At 43.1% G+C, this 16,523-nt stretch overlaps 1 protein-coding gene across 3 annotated transcripts; it reads right to left on the reverse strand.

Moving 5' to 3' along the window:
* Nucleotides 1-121: 121 nt before the first annotated feature.
* Nucleotides 122-15,751, reverse strand: TRNAU1AP (tRNA selenocysteine 1 associated protein 1). Of its 3 annotated transcripts, none has more exons than XM_066638479.1 (9): nt 15,643-15,751; nt 12,592-12,689; nt 10,704-10,803; nt 10,027-10,079; nt 9,282-9,413; nt 6,542-6,661; nt 4,383-4,545; nt 1,717-1,750; nt 122-644 (listed from the first exon to the last, which is right to left on the reverse strand). In XM_066638479.1, the coding sequence occupies exons 1-9, from the start codon at nt 15,667-15,669 to the stop codon at nt 511-513; spliced, it is 861 nt and encodes a 286-aa protein (XP_066494576.1). In that variant the 5' UTR covers nt 15,670-15,751; the 3' UTR covers nt 122-510. The 3 variants fall into 3 exon arrangements, with proteins under 3 accessions (XP_066494576.1, XP_066494575.1, XP_066494577.1); XM_066638478.1 differs by having other exon boundaries at nt 122-662; XM_066638480.1 differs by lacking the exon at nt 15,643-15,751 and adding an exon at nt 12,810-13,474 and having other exon boundaries at nt 122-662.
* Nucleotides 15,752-16,523: the final 772 nt, after the last annotated feature.

A 16,523-nucleotide genomic window follows, 5' to 3' on the forward strand; every position in this document is an offset into this window, starting at 1 on the left:
AGTGCTTAACAACCTTAATGGACTTTTTCATCACCTAAAAAAAGACTGTTGGTCTTGGGACATTTTCATAAATCATCTTGGGTGAAACTTATTCCCATCAGTACACTGCAGGAAACCATCATTTTCTGCTTACTGTGTAAAAGATATTCTTTTTTTATTTTACATGGAAGTAAAAGTTCCCCTGTCAAACTACCCCCCTCATTTTTTAGGTTTATAAATTACAACTCCTTGACAAGTATTAACAAGTCTGCTTTGAGACAAAAAAAGAAAAAGAAAAGATAAAACGAAGTGTCTTGTTGCAATTTTCATCATGAATAAAAAAAGTGACCACGATACTCCTCCATGACTCATGGCGTACAGCGGGTGCTGCGGCCCTCTGCTGTACTGTTGAGTTTGGGATCCAGAGGAAAGGGGAGGCAACCCTTTTGCAGCTGCAGGTTCCACCCGCTTGGCAGGAGCTCAGAGCACGCTGGCTGGACGCTGGGAGACGCCACATCAGCAATGAGGCAATCACATGGCTTGAATCTCTGAAGAGGCACTGTCCAAAGGCTGCCAGTGACATTCTATCAAGGCATCATAGAGTTCTTCACTCTGTTCCATAAACTCTTTGTTTGCTTCACTCACGTCCGTCTGGGGCATTGGGTCTGAAAAGGGAAGGAAGCCTACATGAGTGAGTCTCAGGTGAAACAGAACACACACTGCATTGCAACAACTCCAGAGTCTCATCATATTCTGATTGCCACTTTCCTAATGATCTGATAACGACAGACTTAATTTTGTTCAAGGGTTTATGTCAGCGGTCACAAAACTCGTGACTATTGCATAGTGCAGGGGTCCCCAAACCCCGGCCCTGGGGCCACTTGCAGCCCTCAAGGTCTCTCAATGCGGCCCTCAGGAAGCCCGCAGTCTCCAATGAGCCTCTGGCCCTCTAGAGATTTGTTGGAGCCCGCGCTGGCCCGATGCATCTGCTGTCAGCATGAGGGCAACTGTTTGACCTCTCGCGTGAGCTGTGGGATGAGGGCTTCCTACACTGCTTGCTGTTTCACTCTGTGATGCAGTAGCGGCAGCAAAGGAAAGGCCAGTCTTGCTTTGTGCAAGGCCTTTTACAGGCCTTGAGCTATTTCAAGAACGTCAATCATTCATCTTTAATATAGTCATTTATGTAAACATATGTAAATTTATTCAAATTTTAAATGTGAATTATTTATTTTTTTCCCCCGGCCCCCGACACAGTGCCAGAGAGATGATGTGGCCCTCCTGCCAAAAACTTTGGACATCCCTGGCATAGTGCAAAAACGGTCCCCAGTTGGACCAGTGGGCTACAGTTCCGCTGTGGCTGACTAGAAGCCCCTCCAACTACCACTGTGCAACGCACTGTGAAGTCGTATCTGTAGCCCACTGTCCCAGCTGGCTTTGCACTCAAGATTTCCAGGCAGAAATCCAGGCAACTACAGAGAGGGTCATGTAATGGCGGTCGGAGGGGGTTCTAGTGAGCAGCGCAGTGGAATGTTAAACACTGCTCATACTGGGGAGGGAAACAGCATTACATTGGATCCAGGCTGCAGTTTGGTGAATGCTGGTTTATGTCATGGACAAGCTCTTAAAGCAGTTTTAAAGTAGAGGAAAAGTATCCTTAAAACTGCATTTCCCAAAGATTTTTCAGAACCAAACAACTACCGGCTATTTCCAACACAGCATTAAAATAAGCAAACCTACCTTCTAGTGCATCTTCGCCAACCTCCTCGTAGTTCTGCAAGAGTGGGAAATTACAGATTATTACAAAACTTGAAGGTACCACTTTTGCATAGCCACTGCACAAGAGATGGACTTATTTATTGACTTAGCCTACTTCTAAAACCAGGACGATGCATGTAATCAAGGCTTGTAACCTATGATGGACCTTTCCTCCATAAATCTGTTCAATGCCCTTTTAAAGTCATCTAGGTCAGGTGCTATCAACACCATGGAAGTGAATGTCTTGCATGCTTTGTGGTGGTGGCTATCACTGAAAGCCAGGTGCAAGGGAGTAGTGTGAAAAAAGTGGGACTTTCAACCAGGACCCCCTGCCTCCTTTTTCAAGCCTCAGAGAATAAGCAAGGTGGCTCTCAGGTTACCTGTCTGGCCAGGCACCCATGGAGAAAACTGAGCAGTGAGCCTCCAAATGATGAGTCTTGCACCTTCCTCTTAGGGTCATCTTATACCTTATTTCAGTGGTTCTCAAACAGTGGGTCTCGGATGCACCAGTGAGTCCTGACCCAATTTTTGATGATTCGTAAAACTGACAGGGCAGATTAGGTTATGTGCATCAAGGGTGAAACAAACTGCTACTTGGGGAGGGGGAAGAGCATTGCTGCTCACTTGCCATTATAACCAAACCCCCTGGCATTTATAATTCAGGCAGAAGCCTCTAAGGCAGGGGTGCCCAAACCCAGGCACTGGGGCCACTTCATTCATTCATAAGTTCATCTTCAATACATTTATGTAAACATATGTAAATTTATTCAAATTTTAAATATAAATTAATTCTTTTTTTCCCCGGCCCCCGACATAGTGTCAGAGAGCTGATGTGGCCCTCCTGCTAAAAACTTTGGACACCCCTGCTCTAAGGTCTCTAAAAAGTTTGAGAACCACTGCCTTAGATGAAGCTCACAATCAACCAGAGAGCAAGGTGCTCAGACTCTTCTACGCAATCTGGACTGCTCATGGCCACTTTCTCTCACCCTTCCCAGTCAGAAAACCTCAGCTGGAAACAATCTCCATTAATTAGAAAGTCCTTGAACAACTGGCTGTGCCTAACCTTTTTTATCTTGGTCCTCCTGGCCACTGAGAAGCAAGATAACAGAAATTTTCCCACTTTTCAACCAGCAAGATTCCCACCAGCTGCAGAGAAATGGCTGCTAGCTCCAAGATAGAAACACAGACATAGGCCCTAGACTTTACCTGTACATGACAAGTGGACAATCTGAATACATATCTCTTGTCATCTTGTGTGCTCCCAGGGGCACCTGATGAGCACTGTGAGGGAGAAGAAGCTGAACTAGATGGGTCCTTGGCTTGATCCAGCTAGGCTCTTCATAAGCCGCTCCCCAGGAAATATCCTTGGGTCTTATTGGTGTCCTACACACTGTATTCTAGGGCAGTGGTTCTCAACCTTCTAGCACTGGTACCCACTTTATAAAATGACACTCTATCAGTACCCAACTAGCTTTACAAACTTTCAAAAAAGTGATCTAGAAAGAAATAATATTTTTATTTATTTACTTACAGGCAATATTTAATTTGTTTGCAAAAAAAATTGATCCATTTCTTGTAATAAAGCTACCCTTGAATAAAGTCTTGAATAAAAACCAAGAAAGGCGGTATATAAATACCTGTATTATTATTATTATTATTATTATTATTATTATTATTATGTGACCCAGCTTTCACCTGCCCCCACTACCCATCATTGATAGAAAAAAAAAAAAAACACCAGAAAAAGAGACGCTCAAACATTTATCTCCCTATGTTTACACAGACTTGCAAACTGCAGGAGCTCAGCTGTTTACAGGGCAATTACCAGCTATCTGATTTTGGAACAGCCCCAGGGCTTGAGGCAATTAGTTACCTGATCTTTCCATCGCCTGTGTTTTCAATGGAGGCTCTGCAGGACCTATGAGAAATTGGGTCACAGCCCACCAAGTGGGTCCTGACCCACAGTTTGCAAAATGCTGTTCTAGTGCAGTGGTTCCCAAACTGGCACGCTGTGGCCCACCAGCCAGGGAAGCACTTGTCTCTGGACTGAGCTGCTGCTGGGGATGTGAGGGGTTTTTTTCTATTTACCTGCAGCCAGTGCTGCAGTCCTGGGGGAGTCTGGTTTCGATGTGGAAACTGGAAGTGTCCTCCCCCCCTTTTTTAGACTTACAGAGGCTTGGGATGCTCTCCAGAGGGCTCCCCAGACCCCCTCCCCCAGGACTATAGCACTGCCTGCAGGTAAGTGAAAACCTCCCCTCCTGTCCCTGGCAGCAGTGCAATTCTGGGGACCGCATTGCTGCCTTCCGCCACAACAATGTATCGTGCTCTCAACTCCCTTTTAGTAGTTTGGGAAGCACTGTTCTAGCGGGATACATGTTCGCAGAATTCCACATTTTTTTAAACCATTTTTCTGAGTCACGGACCTACAAGCAAACACAGCAGGACCACACAGCGGTCACAAGCGCAAGACTGAGTGTAAAAAAATGCTGGAACTGTCAGTACAGCTAAGCTCGACAACTTGCTTTGGCCAACATGGCTTTGCTTCTGCACAGCCCAGAGACTTCCTGTGAATATGAACTCTCGCCTGTCACCACCTTAACATACAATAAGAACCGGTGTTGGGCCTTTGCTTTGCATTTCGTCTTTACCTGCATGGTGCTTTGTGTGTAGCCATACTGCGGGTAGCTGTAGCTGTAACTTCCTGTGTTCTGGTCGTAGCCCCACTGGGCATAGTAATTCTGGTACTGTTGGTAGTACTGGTTGTAGTTATAGTTGTACAACTGATTGTACTCAACTGTCTTCAGGCGGTTACTTCAGGAGGAAGGAGGAGAGAGTTCCAAAAGGTCCAGAATATTTAAGGGGAAAAAAGGAAAAGGCAAAGGAGTGAGAGAGTTTAATTGATGACCAGGTATTTGCAGAGAGGCTCATACTAACACCATTCCTTTCAAAACCTTTCAAGTTCTGTTAAAAAAAATGCAACTGACCTCTTTTGTAGTGGCTTGAGTTTGTCAGCTCACTGCCCATTTTGTCCTGCTTGTTCCAGAAACCCTCCCCACCACATTCCTCCTCATAGCCTGCCAACAGTGGAAGGAGATGCATATATTTACATTTTTTCATTATCTTCCATTCTTGGGCTGCATGTTTTATTCCTCCCCAAACCCAAGATGCAAACAGTCTTCTTTCCACCATATCCCCAACAACAGGCAGTCTCTGGACTAGGATTACAAGAAGGGGAAAAAACAGTGTTCCCCTGGTGCTCCCATCCCCAATGATCTTCTATGGAAGTACACAGCAACTGAGGACTAATTTCACAGGTGACTTTTACCTGCGATCCCAAAGGATTGCAAGGTTTTGGCCGGCCTGGATGGAGGAAACAGAATCTGCTGCTGTATCTACTTCAAGACAGTGAAAAACTACTTACTCTCTCTGGTACAGTTACCAGCTGTTATTTAGAATATGTATGTACAACATTTCCAACAAGAAGTTGACAGTGCAGTTTACATAGCAAAAAGAAATAAGGAGGGTTCCTGAAGATGTCCCATCATTCAAAAAAAACCACCACTACAGAAACTTAAATTAGGAGGCTTTCCTTCTAGTTTTTCCTTTTCCTTCCAGTTACTACTACTTATTTAGTAGTAGAGTGTTTGCATAGAGTGTTAGTTGAAAGGAAAAATATTGTATCTTTTGCTTTCATGCCTCCATTCCTGCCCCACTCTCTTCCCATGATGTAGTATGGCAACCACTTTGAACTCTTGGAATCATGATAGAGAAATATTTTAATATGCCAAAGTTCCCCTGGCTGATTCAGCAAGCAAAATGTCCCCCCTAGTTCACAGCAAGCCAAAATGACAGAGCAACATACTGTACTGCTAGCTAGCACACTGGGGTGGGGGTGGGGGTGGGAGTGGAGGTTGGCAACTGGCCAGGTGGAAAAAACCAGGCTGGAGGCATCCTGTGCTGGTAACAGTGGCTTGTTCTGCACAAAACAGCAGATGATGGTTTTCACAGTAAGAGAGAAAAACACGATCATCTGGTAAAGGCTGTAGATCAGGGGTGCCCAAACCCCAGCCCGGGGCGACCTGCAGCCCTCAGGGGCTCTCAATCCAGCGCTGGGGAAGCCCCCAGTCTCCAAGGAGCTTCTGGCCCTTCAGAGACTTGGTGGAGCCTGTGCTGGTCCAACACAACTGCTCTCAGGATGATGACAACTGTCCAACCTCTCGCATGAGCTGTGGGACAAGGGCTCCCTCCACTACTTGCTGTTTCACATCTGGGGTGTAGCAATGGCAGCTAAAGAAAGATTGGTCTTGCTTTTATAGGCCTTGAGCTACTGCAAGACCTTCATTCATTCATATAAGTTCCATCTCTAATATATTCATTTTTATGTAAATTTATTCAAATTTTAAATGTAAATTAATTCTTTTTTCCCCTGACACAGTGTCAGAGAGATGATGTGGCCCTTGTGCCAAAATGTTTGGACACCCCTGCTGTAGATTAACAGTGGATTTAAGGAAGTGCTCAATTACTGGGGGAGGGGTACAGGGTAATAACTCAACCTCTTGTGACAGTCCTCTTGTTAACACTGGTTAAAGGTACAGATGAAAGAGCCTGCCTTCATCCCAGCACAGCATCTTTTTTGGTGGCTGCTTCCTGGAGTCACCTTTGTGCCTTTTTACAATCATGAGCAGTTTTGGGATAGGAGACCACCCCCCTCCCTGCACCCTCTGTCTTGTAAGTAGTGACATTTCACTCCAGTGTGAACAGCAATTAAATCATGCTCATTTATTTATCCACCAACTACCATACTTACGCTTTTGGTATGGCAACACTTAAGCGTATTGGTTTTGAACCAAGACCAACGGCCCCCTGGCATTCTACCAGCGCTCTTTTCTGTTCCAGTTCATCTGAGAATTTCACAAAACCATAGCCTCTGTCAAAAAGATGGACGTACAGTCATGAATGAGCAGGGCAAGAAACAGAAGGAAAAGGTGAATGTCTTGTACAGGTAAAATCTAGGTCTAAGTCTGTGTCCATCTTGGAGCCTGCAACTGCCTCTTTGCAGCTGGTGGGAATCTTGCTGATTAGAAGGTGGGAAAGTTTCTGTTATCTTGCTTCTCAGTGGCCAGGAGGACCAAGCTCAACACAGTCAGTTGTTCAAGGACATGCTAATTAAGGGAGATTGTTTCCAGCTGAGGTTTTCTGGCTGGGAAAGGTGAGAGCAAGTGACCATGACTAGTTCAAACTGTCAATCTTCTAGAAAAGTGTGAGCACCTAACTCTCTGGTTGGCTGATAGCTTCAACTAAGGCAGGGGTGGCCAAATTTAAGGCTCCTAGACTATTAACAATTGTGTAGAGGAGGGAATTTCAGCAGATGTAACTTATCATCTGTGAGATGACAAGCTGCACTTGCTGAAATTCCCTCCTCTACACAATTGTTAGAATTCCTTGCTTGAAGGCCCCTGCTCTTTCACAGTGAACAGCCACGCAACTCTGTATGTCTACTTACTTTTAAGTCCCACTGTGTGCATGTAGGAGTGCAGCCAGAATCTCCTTCCAAAGATCAGAAGGATTAATATGGCTTCCAAACATCCCCCTACCTGCCTGACTCTTACTGCTGACTCACAAAATCAGCGCTTAAGAATAGTTTTAAAATTAAGGGAGTCAAGTCCTGGATATAAGCCAGCTATCTGGCTGAGTTCTACCTCAGGGCCTGTGCACTAACTATGTACAATTACTTCCTCAATGTTTTCACTCTGCAGAAATGCAAGCTCCCAGCTCCTTTCTAAGAAAAGCCATGGTAGACAGACTAAGGGTGATGAAAGAAGAGTGTCCTCAGAATTTTGATTCAAAATGATTCATTCCAATTAATTCTTTGATTAACTCTAATTAACTGGAGAGTCAGGAGGCCACACCTGCTGAGTACAAAGACAGAAAACCAAAGGCCTGCCTGCAGCCTTTCAATAGATTTGCAATTGCTAATCCTGCATCCACACATCACAGTACCCATGTTCAGTACTTGTTGAACTGCCTTACAGTGAGCTGCTGATCCAACAAGAGATATCAGTGAAATTTAGCTTAACTGCCAAACGCTTTAGACTCAATTAGCTTGTTAATTGGAATCAATGCAATCCAGTTTTGATCTCTCAGGTCCTTCAGGAAAATACAAAAATATTACATAGTTCTATAGGGACATACATCATAGAAAAGAATAAAAGAGTTACAAGACTCTGGCTTACCAAACAGGTTAAAAAAAAAAACCCCACTTGAAATAGTGATGCATGGATGCTATAGCAAAGTATACAGGCTCACCCCAGTAGTGCCAAACTGTTTAACCCCTTTCTGCACAGCTCACAAGTGTAAACATTTGATTCCTGTTGCGTATATACAATGTTGGGTAGAAAAAGTTTATTAAAAAATGAGCAGAAAAAGTTTAATAAAAAATGCTCAGTTCTGAGAGTGGTGTAGCTAAGGCATCTGGTACCCAGGGGCACAAAAGTTTTTAACACCTCCCACAAGACAAAATCAGATTTAATTAAGTTACAGCACAATCCTAACCATGTCTACTCAAAAGTAAGTTGTATTATGCTTATTTGGGCTTACTCCCAAGAAAGTGTTAGGATTATAGGATTGCAGCCTAAGCAAATTAAAAGTTTACAAATTTGAAAATTTGTTTAAAATAAAGAATTAATATTGACATTTATTGCATGATGAAAAATTGCACTACAGCCATACAGCTTTTTTGCTACGTAAAAAATGTTAATACTATATCAATATTTTATTACAAAAAAAGTAATTTTAAAAATAAAGAAATGGATAATGGCATTGCAACTTTCTTTTTTTGTTCCATTAAAAAGTGTAGATACTGAATAACTGTCACTGAGCATGGAACTGTTTGCATCTCACTAGAACAGTTTCCCACACTTAGTTGCCTGGAAGGTAGCAGCTTATGCAGAGGTAGACAAAACAACACTCCGAAGCCTCCCAAACAGTCTGTTTACAAAAAATACCCCTAATAATAACAACAACAACAACAACAACAACAACAACACTTTATTTATATGCCGCCCTTCTCCTCGAAGGGACCCAGGGCGGCTCACAACATATTAAAAACAAACATCCCAAAGGCTGCAATTCTATCCACACTTACCCGGGAGTAAGCCCCACTGACTATCATGAGCCTTACATCCGAGTATACATGCATACATAGAATTAGTAAAAGCATATACATAGGAGCCTGTTGACAGCTCAGATGTGTACCATTTCCCCAAATGCAATCACATAATATGGTAGCATCAAGTCTAATATATTAAAAATGAAATACACATTGAACTGAATTATATATATCGGCAGGAAACCATTTCATTAGTGCTCAATGATGAAACATAACTGACATAACTTATGATATTAATATAAAGTACGCATTAATTTTTATATTAATGTACAGTATTAATTGATTCAAGAACTTCGTAGTGTAGCCATACTCTCTTTTTGACAGCTTATGGAAACACAATTTAAAAAAATTCAGCACTGCAAAAGAGCAGGGAGCTTACTTGGAAACACCTGTCTGATCCACAACAACCTTGCCTCCCCGACATGACGGGTACACTTTCACGAAGAATTCATATATCATCCCATCATCCACATCAGGGGAAAGATCTCCCACAAATAGTGAATATTCTGGGCTAAAGAGGGAAAGAAGAAACACGTTTGAGAACAATAATCATACAGACAATTATTAACCATACTGTACTTATCTGCTCAAAATCACTATGAAAATTTTAAAAAACAAGTTTTTAACCTGCATCAATGAATCATAGTTCAGTAAAACCAGAGGGACAGCCATGCTGTAGCAAAAATGCTGAAAAGTCTTGTGGAATCTGAAAGTTTTTCTTTCTTTTTTCCTCCTAGCATAACTTTTCGTGGATGAGAGCCAACTTCATTAGATACACAAGAGTATTACCCTCATTTGACACACTTCACACAGATGAATGCAGAGAAAGTAGGTTGTAAACTGTGGGGCCAAAAGACTATGGTTGTTCCATCGGTGCACATCATAGCTGAAGGCAGCCACTGGATGATGAAAATGGATGTAGGGACAAACCCACAGAAAAATGTTTGTTGGACCTCAAGGAGCAATCAACAGATTGGGGGACTGCTGAGTTAAACAATACAAATTGGGAACTCTTGTTACAAGACTAAAGGAACTGCAGCCTTTTGAAGAGGACTTGTTCAACACCAGACAGTATCACACCTTGGGTGGCCCAATCTGAACACCTGTAACATGCTTTGGCTTACCTATTATCCGGCTGTTTTCCATATGTTGCGTAGTTTAATTTAAATCTCTTGGTCTGAAAGAGAAGAATGCAAAGTAATGGTATGGCCCAGGAAGTGGTCACAATTTTCAAGATAATTTCTACAACACACCAGAAATGTTTAGCACTGTTTAGCAAGATACCTTGTCACGCAAATATCTAGGCAACCGTAGCACAGATGTGCTCGCTCCAATTGATCCTGTACACATTTATGCCACTGTCCCAGGGCTGGTCCCAGTCCTTGCAGCACCCATCCCTTGCCTGGTAGTATGCCAACCACCACCACCACCACCCCTCTCCCCACTCCTGGATTAAAAAAAGAAGAGGGAAACAGAGTGGAAAGAGCTCTAGCCCACTACTCTCCTCCACACTTCCCCTTTTGCTACATTTCCCCTCCTTTTTGAACTCAGGGAGCAAGAGAAGTGTGTGATCCAAATGAGCCCTCTTCCATGGGTGAATACTCTTATTTCAAATTTTATTATTATTTCAAATTTTACCAAAGATCCATTGTCAGGATAATTTTTGATTCATTTACACCCACAGCAAGATCTATGCAGCAAGATCCTTTGTATCTTTCCTCAAAAGACAACCTCATCAAGTCTACTAACTCAGTGGTGCATGGGACTGCACCCCAGTCTTCCCATTATTTTATTTACTTACAGGTGTGGCACCAGGAAGAGGTTTCCCATTGATTTTGTGTAAACACTTTTCTGCAGTGGCTAGATCAGCAAATTCTACAAAACAGTAGCCAGCTGGGATCCTGAAAAAAGAGGAAGAGCTTTGTAAGATCTGAAAAAAAATATTACAACTTTATTTTTGCCGAAAAAGTGAGCATGGCAGCAATTTGGCAAAACTGCTCAGTGTTAACAAGTGTCAGAAGGAGCTCTCCAAGAGCCCTTGCATGAGAAGAAATGTTAACCAAATGGTGCTTCCCTGGTTAACAGGAATGCCTTCCCCAGGCAGACAATCTGAGCAGATATGTACTCTGGCTTAGGCACCAGCTTAAAATGATTTTATTTACCAAGGCTTTTAAACAGATCTGTGCTCTGCTGTTTTATTTGTTCATGACAATTTAATGCTTTCTGACTGATAATGTTACTGGTTTTGTATGATGCCAGCTGCTTTTGCCTCTTAGCTGTTCCTGGTTTACTATCCATTTATGTTTCCTCAGTTGAATTTTTTTTAAAATAAGTTTTATTTGCTGGGAGCCATTTACTGTAAAGTGGAAAAATAGCATATATAAAAGCAATGAAACCAGTTTGTTACTTTAAATTATAAAACTGCCTTTTTCTGACATAGTGAATGGGCTGCTTTTGACAAATGGAAAAACCAGGGCATGCTTGATTGCAGGTGCATCTCTCACGCTCCTCAGCTCCAGCATGAAGCTGTGACACTGAAGTCTTTGTTTTCTTCAACAGGCAGTCTGCATCTCATCTGAGCTTGGAGCTGCTGTTTAATTGTGATATACAAACCATGATGAAATACTATCTGAAAACAGAGTTGAATATTAGTTTCAGATTGTGATTCCATCACAATTTCACAATTTCCCAAGCACCATAGCTACCATTTCAGACGACATGCAGAATTTTCTATTTCATAAACAGGTATATTGATGTCATAGTTCCATGTGGAAGCTAGAGGAGCTAAACAGGGTAGAGAGTATGTTACAATAACCATAACAGGAAAACATATGCAAATTAGAAACAAGCTAGTTAATGTATGACATTCAATTCTAAACAATCATAAATCAACTAGCATGTATACAAATGTAAGTATATATCAGCAGTATTCAAGAGAGCGAACAGTTGTTGGTTTTTACCCCAGAACCCCAGGGACAGGTTATCATTAACCCCCAAGTGGTCAAAACAGTTTCTAAGACAGTGTCATTAAGAGATGAAACTGCATATACAAGAGTGAAGGTGGTTTTTATGTGTGGCCATGATTATAAGAGAGGGCCAAGATTCAGAATGTACATGGAATACACACAGGAGCCGTGTTCAAACATTGGATCACTTGAGCTTATTCTTGCAGTTGCCCACTTGGCTTTGTACAACAGTCAACTACTGTAATATGTCAAATACTGGGTGTTTTTGTAACTTGGGTCTAACATTTTGAAGTTTAAATTGTGCATTTTGTTCTACCGACATGAATATTTTATAAATATTTGATTAATTCAGCAATCAAATGTCCAGGCTGGACCCTATCATGACCCCAAAAGTCCTGCCAGTGGCACACACAAGCTTTGAAAGGCTACAGCTCCAAGGTCATTTTGCAGCATCTCATTACTGAAAGAATTTTCACACCCCGGTGGGGGGGGGGGGGGAGGAGAAGAGGAAAATCCCTCTCAAGGTGCATGTATCTGGAGTAGGCAAGGAATTCTAGTTGTATTGACAACAACCAATCAATTAAGCTAGTGGAGCAGTTCCATGCCCCAACCCTAATTCCAAGAATGATTGATTTGTCCACAGAAATATTTTAAACAGAGATACCTCCCTCAAGTAGTCACATATATAAGGTGGGCAGAAAATAAAACACAAAAAGTCAATACCCTGTCAATCTATTCCGGATTATCTTGACGCTCAACACTAGCTCTCCCATTGTTGCGAAGGCTCTTGAAATGAAGTTCTCGTCCATGTACGGTTCCAGCTAGAGAGGACAACATTTTTAAGAGCAAAAACGAAGATTATGCAGCAAATACAGGAAGGAACATGCAATTAAAACAGTGATGATGCATTTCAGAAAGGCTAGAGGAGACTTTGGGCTTACAGTCAGCAGGGACTCAAGAGGTGCGCACACCTGTGAGGACAGAGTTTGCCCCAGTAAAGCAACAGACTCTTCGAATGGAGACTTGAGATGATGGAGTGGCAGGGCTAAAAGGCTAAGTGAAACTGCCAAGATTCGGCATTCCCACAGTGGTGCAAGCTAAGCAGACAAAAGGAGATGGCATAGTGATTGAAAGCAAAATGTTCTTGTGCATTCACAATAGCTATAAATCTCAGTCTCTTTTGCCTTTGAATGTAGGCTCCTTCCATTTCATAGCACCAAGGATATAATTCTTTCCCAAATGGCTACACTCCATAGCATTCACTCAGGAATTAAAGCTAACTTTTCTTGTAAGCCTGCCTCTCCAGTAGAGCCTTTGGCACAATGGTCATTCTCTATTGTAACTAATTGAAATAAATGCATATTCCTTGCCTGACTATTCCTGCCTCTGTTTCCCTCCTCTTGTTTGTCTCCTCTTTACTAAATTACAGCTGGCAAGCCCCTTGGGGCAGGTATCTATCCTCTTGTACTGTGCTAAAGTGCCAATAAATGTCGACCGCACTATAAATATACAATAAGAGAGAAAACCCAATTAAATAATTTGTGCACTCCAAAATTCATTCAGTATGGTCTGAAGTTCAATGAGAAATGTAAGAGATTGTACTGAAAAGGACTAGAAAAACATTTTTAACATAAATAACAATGGTGTTTTTTTTAATGAGGTGCAACTGCAGGCATAGCAACCATGCTTAACCATCCCCCCCCCCCACCTTTGACAGTCCCACCTTTGACTTAAATTTTAACAGCAATTTTTTAAAATCTTAGCAACAGCACCTTTAATGAGTGGCCAGTGCAGCCAACCAAGATATTCAGACTTTCACTGACATTCTTGCCAATTTATAATACAGACAGGTGAGAAATGCTGGGAGGGGGGAGATACCTGACTAATTCAACAATCACCATATATACCCACCACCACCACCACCACAATCACTCATCAAAAACATAAGGAGGGAGCCCCGCAGGATCAGACCAAAAGCAATCTGATTCAGTGATCTCTGAGAAGTCCACACAAAACAGAATTTGAAAGCAACAGGCCTTCCCTGCTGTTATACCCATATTCAAATACAGTACCTCTGTATGGAAGGATCCATTTTACTCTCATCTATGATAACAGCCACCAACAGATCCCTTCCCCATGAATTTGTCTAAGGGCCCAATCCTATCCAACTTTCCAGCATCTGTCCAGCCACAATGCAGCCCTGAGGCAAGGGAGCAAATGTTCCCATACCTTGAGGAGACCTCTGTGACCATCTCCCCACCACAAGATGCAGCACACGCCCCATTGGCATAGCTGCACTGACACTGGAAAACTGGATAGAATTGGGCAGTAAGTCCCTTTCACATGCACCCAAGCCTATGGCCATCCAATGTGGGCTCACTGAATTCCACAAGTGAAATTCCTGCTTTTCCTGCAAAACCTGTTCCAGCAAGCCAGAAAATGCAGGCAGATCTTCAGCATACCCCATAGAGCAAACATTTCCCTTGGGTCTGCCCTAAATCTCACTTGCCTTTTTAATTATTATTACTTTTTTATTATCAACGGCACAAGTTAACATGTTTTCAGCAAGTTTTGCTGATTTCCTCTGAAAAAAGTTGATGCTCTCTTGGTGTTCTGTTGCTGTATTGCTAGTTTTATTTACTGCACACTAAATATTTTTAACTGTCCTATAGACAACATACAGCCTCCTGAGGGACAAAAAGCAGGCTAAGCTAAAAAAAAAAAATCAAAAACACAACAGTATCTTACTGAAATTAAGAACAGGGAGAGGAGAGCTGGGTTTAAATCCCCCCAGATATGAAACTCTATGGTTGATCTTGGACCAATCCCCATACCCTCTTTCTCAGGCTAGCCTAGTCCACAGGGTTGGGGGACAAGGAGCACCTTATATAATTTCCTGAGCTCCTCAAAAAAGACTAAAAAAGAAAATGCAGATCCTGACAACTTATGTACTGTATAAGCCGGCCATTTTCAACCATTGTGCAATGGCACACTGGTGTGCTGCAAGTGGGCCACAGGTGTGCTACAGAAATTTGGAAGAAGGTCATTTATTAGGAGAGCCAATGGGGGATGTGAGCCCCCCACTTGCAGCATAGTGTCAACTGTCAAAAACTTGATAGTGTGCCTTGATAATTTTAGTGCCTTGTCAAAGTGTGCCATGAGACGAAAAAGGTCAAAAATCGCTGGTATAAGCAATGATTTCATACAGCACCACCCATGGCCACGGGGGCATAAGAGTTGAAGCAGGGTTGCCAATCCTCCAAATGGGTGTTGGTCTGTGAAACTCCCTGCCACAGGAAGAGAAGTTTTAAAACAGGGGTTGGTCTGTGGAACTCCCTGCCACAGGAAGAGGAGATACTTTAGGACAGAGGCTGGTCTGGAAAACTCCCTGCCACATGAGATGGAGATGCTTTAAGACAGGAACTGGTCTGTGGAACTCCCTGCAACAGGAGGTGGAGATGCTTTAAGACAGGGGCTGGTCTGTGGAACCCTATGACAAAGGAGAGGAGATGCTTTAAAAGAGGGGTTGGTCTGTGGAACTCCCTGCCACAGGAGGTGGTGATGGTGTCTGTCCCGGAGGCCTCTGAAAGCAGACTGGCTTGGTGGCTGAGGGAAAGTCAGAGGCTGCACAGGCTACGCGCCCTGCACGCCCGTGGAAGCCCGGCCTGATCCAGCGGGGGGACCCCGCTCTCCTCAGGCCATGGCAGGTGCAAAGGTCTCTGCCCCCAGGAGCCTGCAGCTCCCCGCAGCCCCCGGGCCCTCCCCAGTACTCACGTCCCCCATCCACAGGCTGGCAGCCATGCTGCTCCCGCCGTCCCAGGGCGGCCAGGGGGGGCGACGGGGAGCCCTCCCCGCTCAGCCCCGCCGCCGCCGCCGCCGCCGCCTCCTCCTCCTCCTCCTCCTCCTCCTCACGCTGCTGCTGCCGCTGCCGCCACCGCAAGGCGCTCCGCTGCCTCTCCCCCTCCCTTCCCGGCTCCCGTCGCCCTCTGGGCGCCTCCGGATGGAGGCCCGCGAGGGACACTCCCGCTTCCCTCCGCCCTGTGCCGCCTCCTGCTAGAGCGGCCGCACGCCCGGCCGAGGGAGGCCTCGCTGAAGGCAGGCGGTGACGGCAACAGCGACCCCTGCAGGCATGGAGGACCGGCGGCACCGCCCTCTGTCTGCCCTGTATACACTTTTGTGTGTAAAACACCGTATATATATTTATATAACTTACATACATATATATATATATAGTAAACAAAGACATATGTATACGTATCTATTATCTATCACATATATATATATAATAAACACACACATATGTATATGTATGTTATATAGTATATATACTGTATATTGTATTGGCAACCTTCAGTCTCGAATACAATATACAGTATATATACTATATAACATACATACTGTATAATATATAATATATTATGATTTAATAATATAATATTATATATTGTATATGCATATTGTATTTTATGAATATATTGTAATATTATATTCATGCTCATATTATGAATATTATGAATGTGGTATCATGCATAATATTCATAAGGTTTAATTATTTTATTTATTTAAGACATTTATACCCTGCCTTTCCTAAAGCTCAAGGCAGGTTGCAAAAATTAATATATAAAACACAGCATAGAATTATAAAATATACAGTT

The sequence above is a fragment of the Tiliqua scincoides genome, chromosome 10 (genome assembly GCF_035046505.1).
Source record: "Tiliqua scincoides isolate rTilSci1 chromosome 10, rTilSci1.hap2, whole genome shotgun sequence".
Taxonomy (NCBI): Eukaryota; Metazoa; Chordata; class Lepidosauria; order Squamata; family Scincidae; genus Tiliqua; species Tiliqua scincoides.

Bases quoted from the DNA above. Each gene is read 5' to 3' on its own strand.
- TRNAU1AP (XM_066638478.1), bottom strand. From the start codon at position 15,669: ATGGCTGCCAGCCTGTGGATGGGGGAC. The intron at 12,690-15,642 runs GTGAGTACTGGG...TGTCCTCTCTAG, and splicing joins CCAGCCTGTGGATGGGGGAC to CTGGAACCGTACATGGACGA. The intron at 4,546-6,541 runs GTAAGTATGGTA...TTCCTCCTGAAG, and splicing joins AGTGTTGCCATACCAAAAGC to TAACCGCCTGAAGACAGTTG.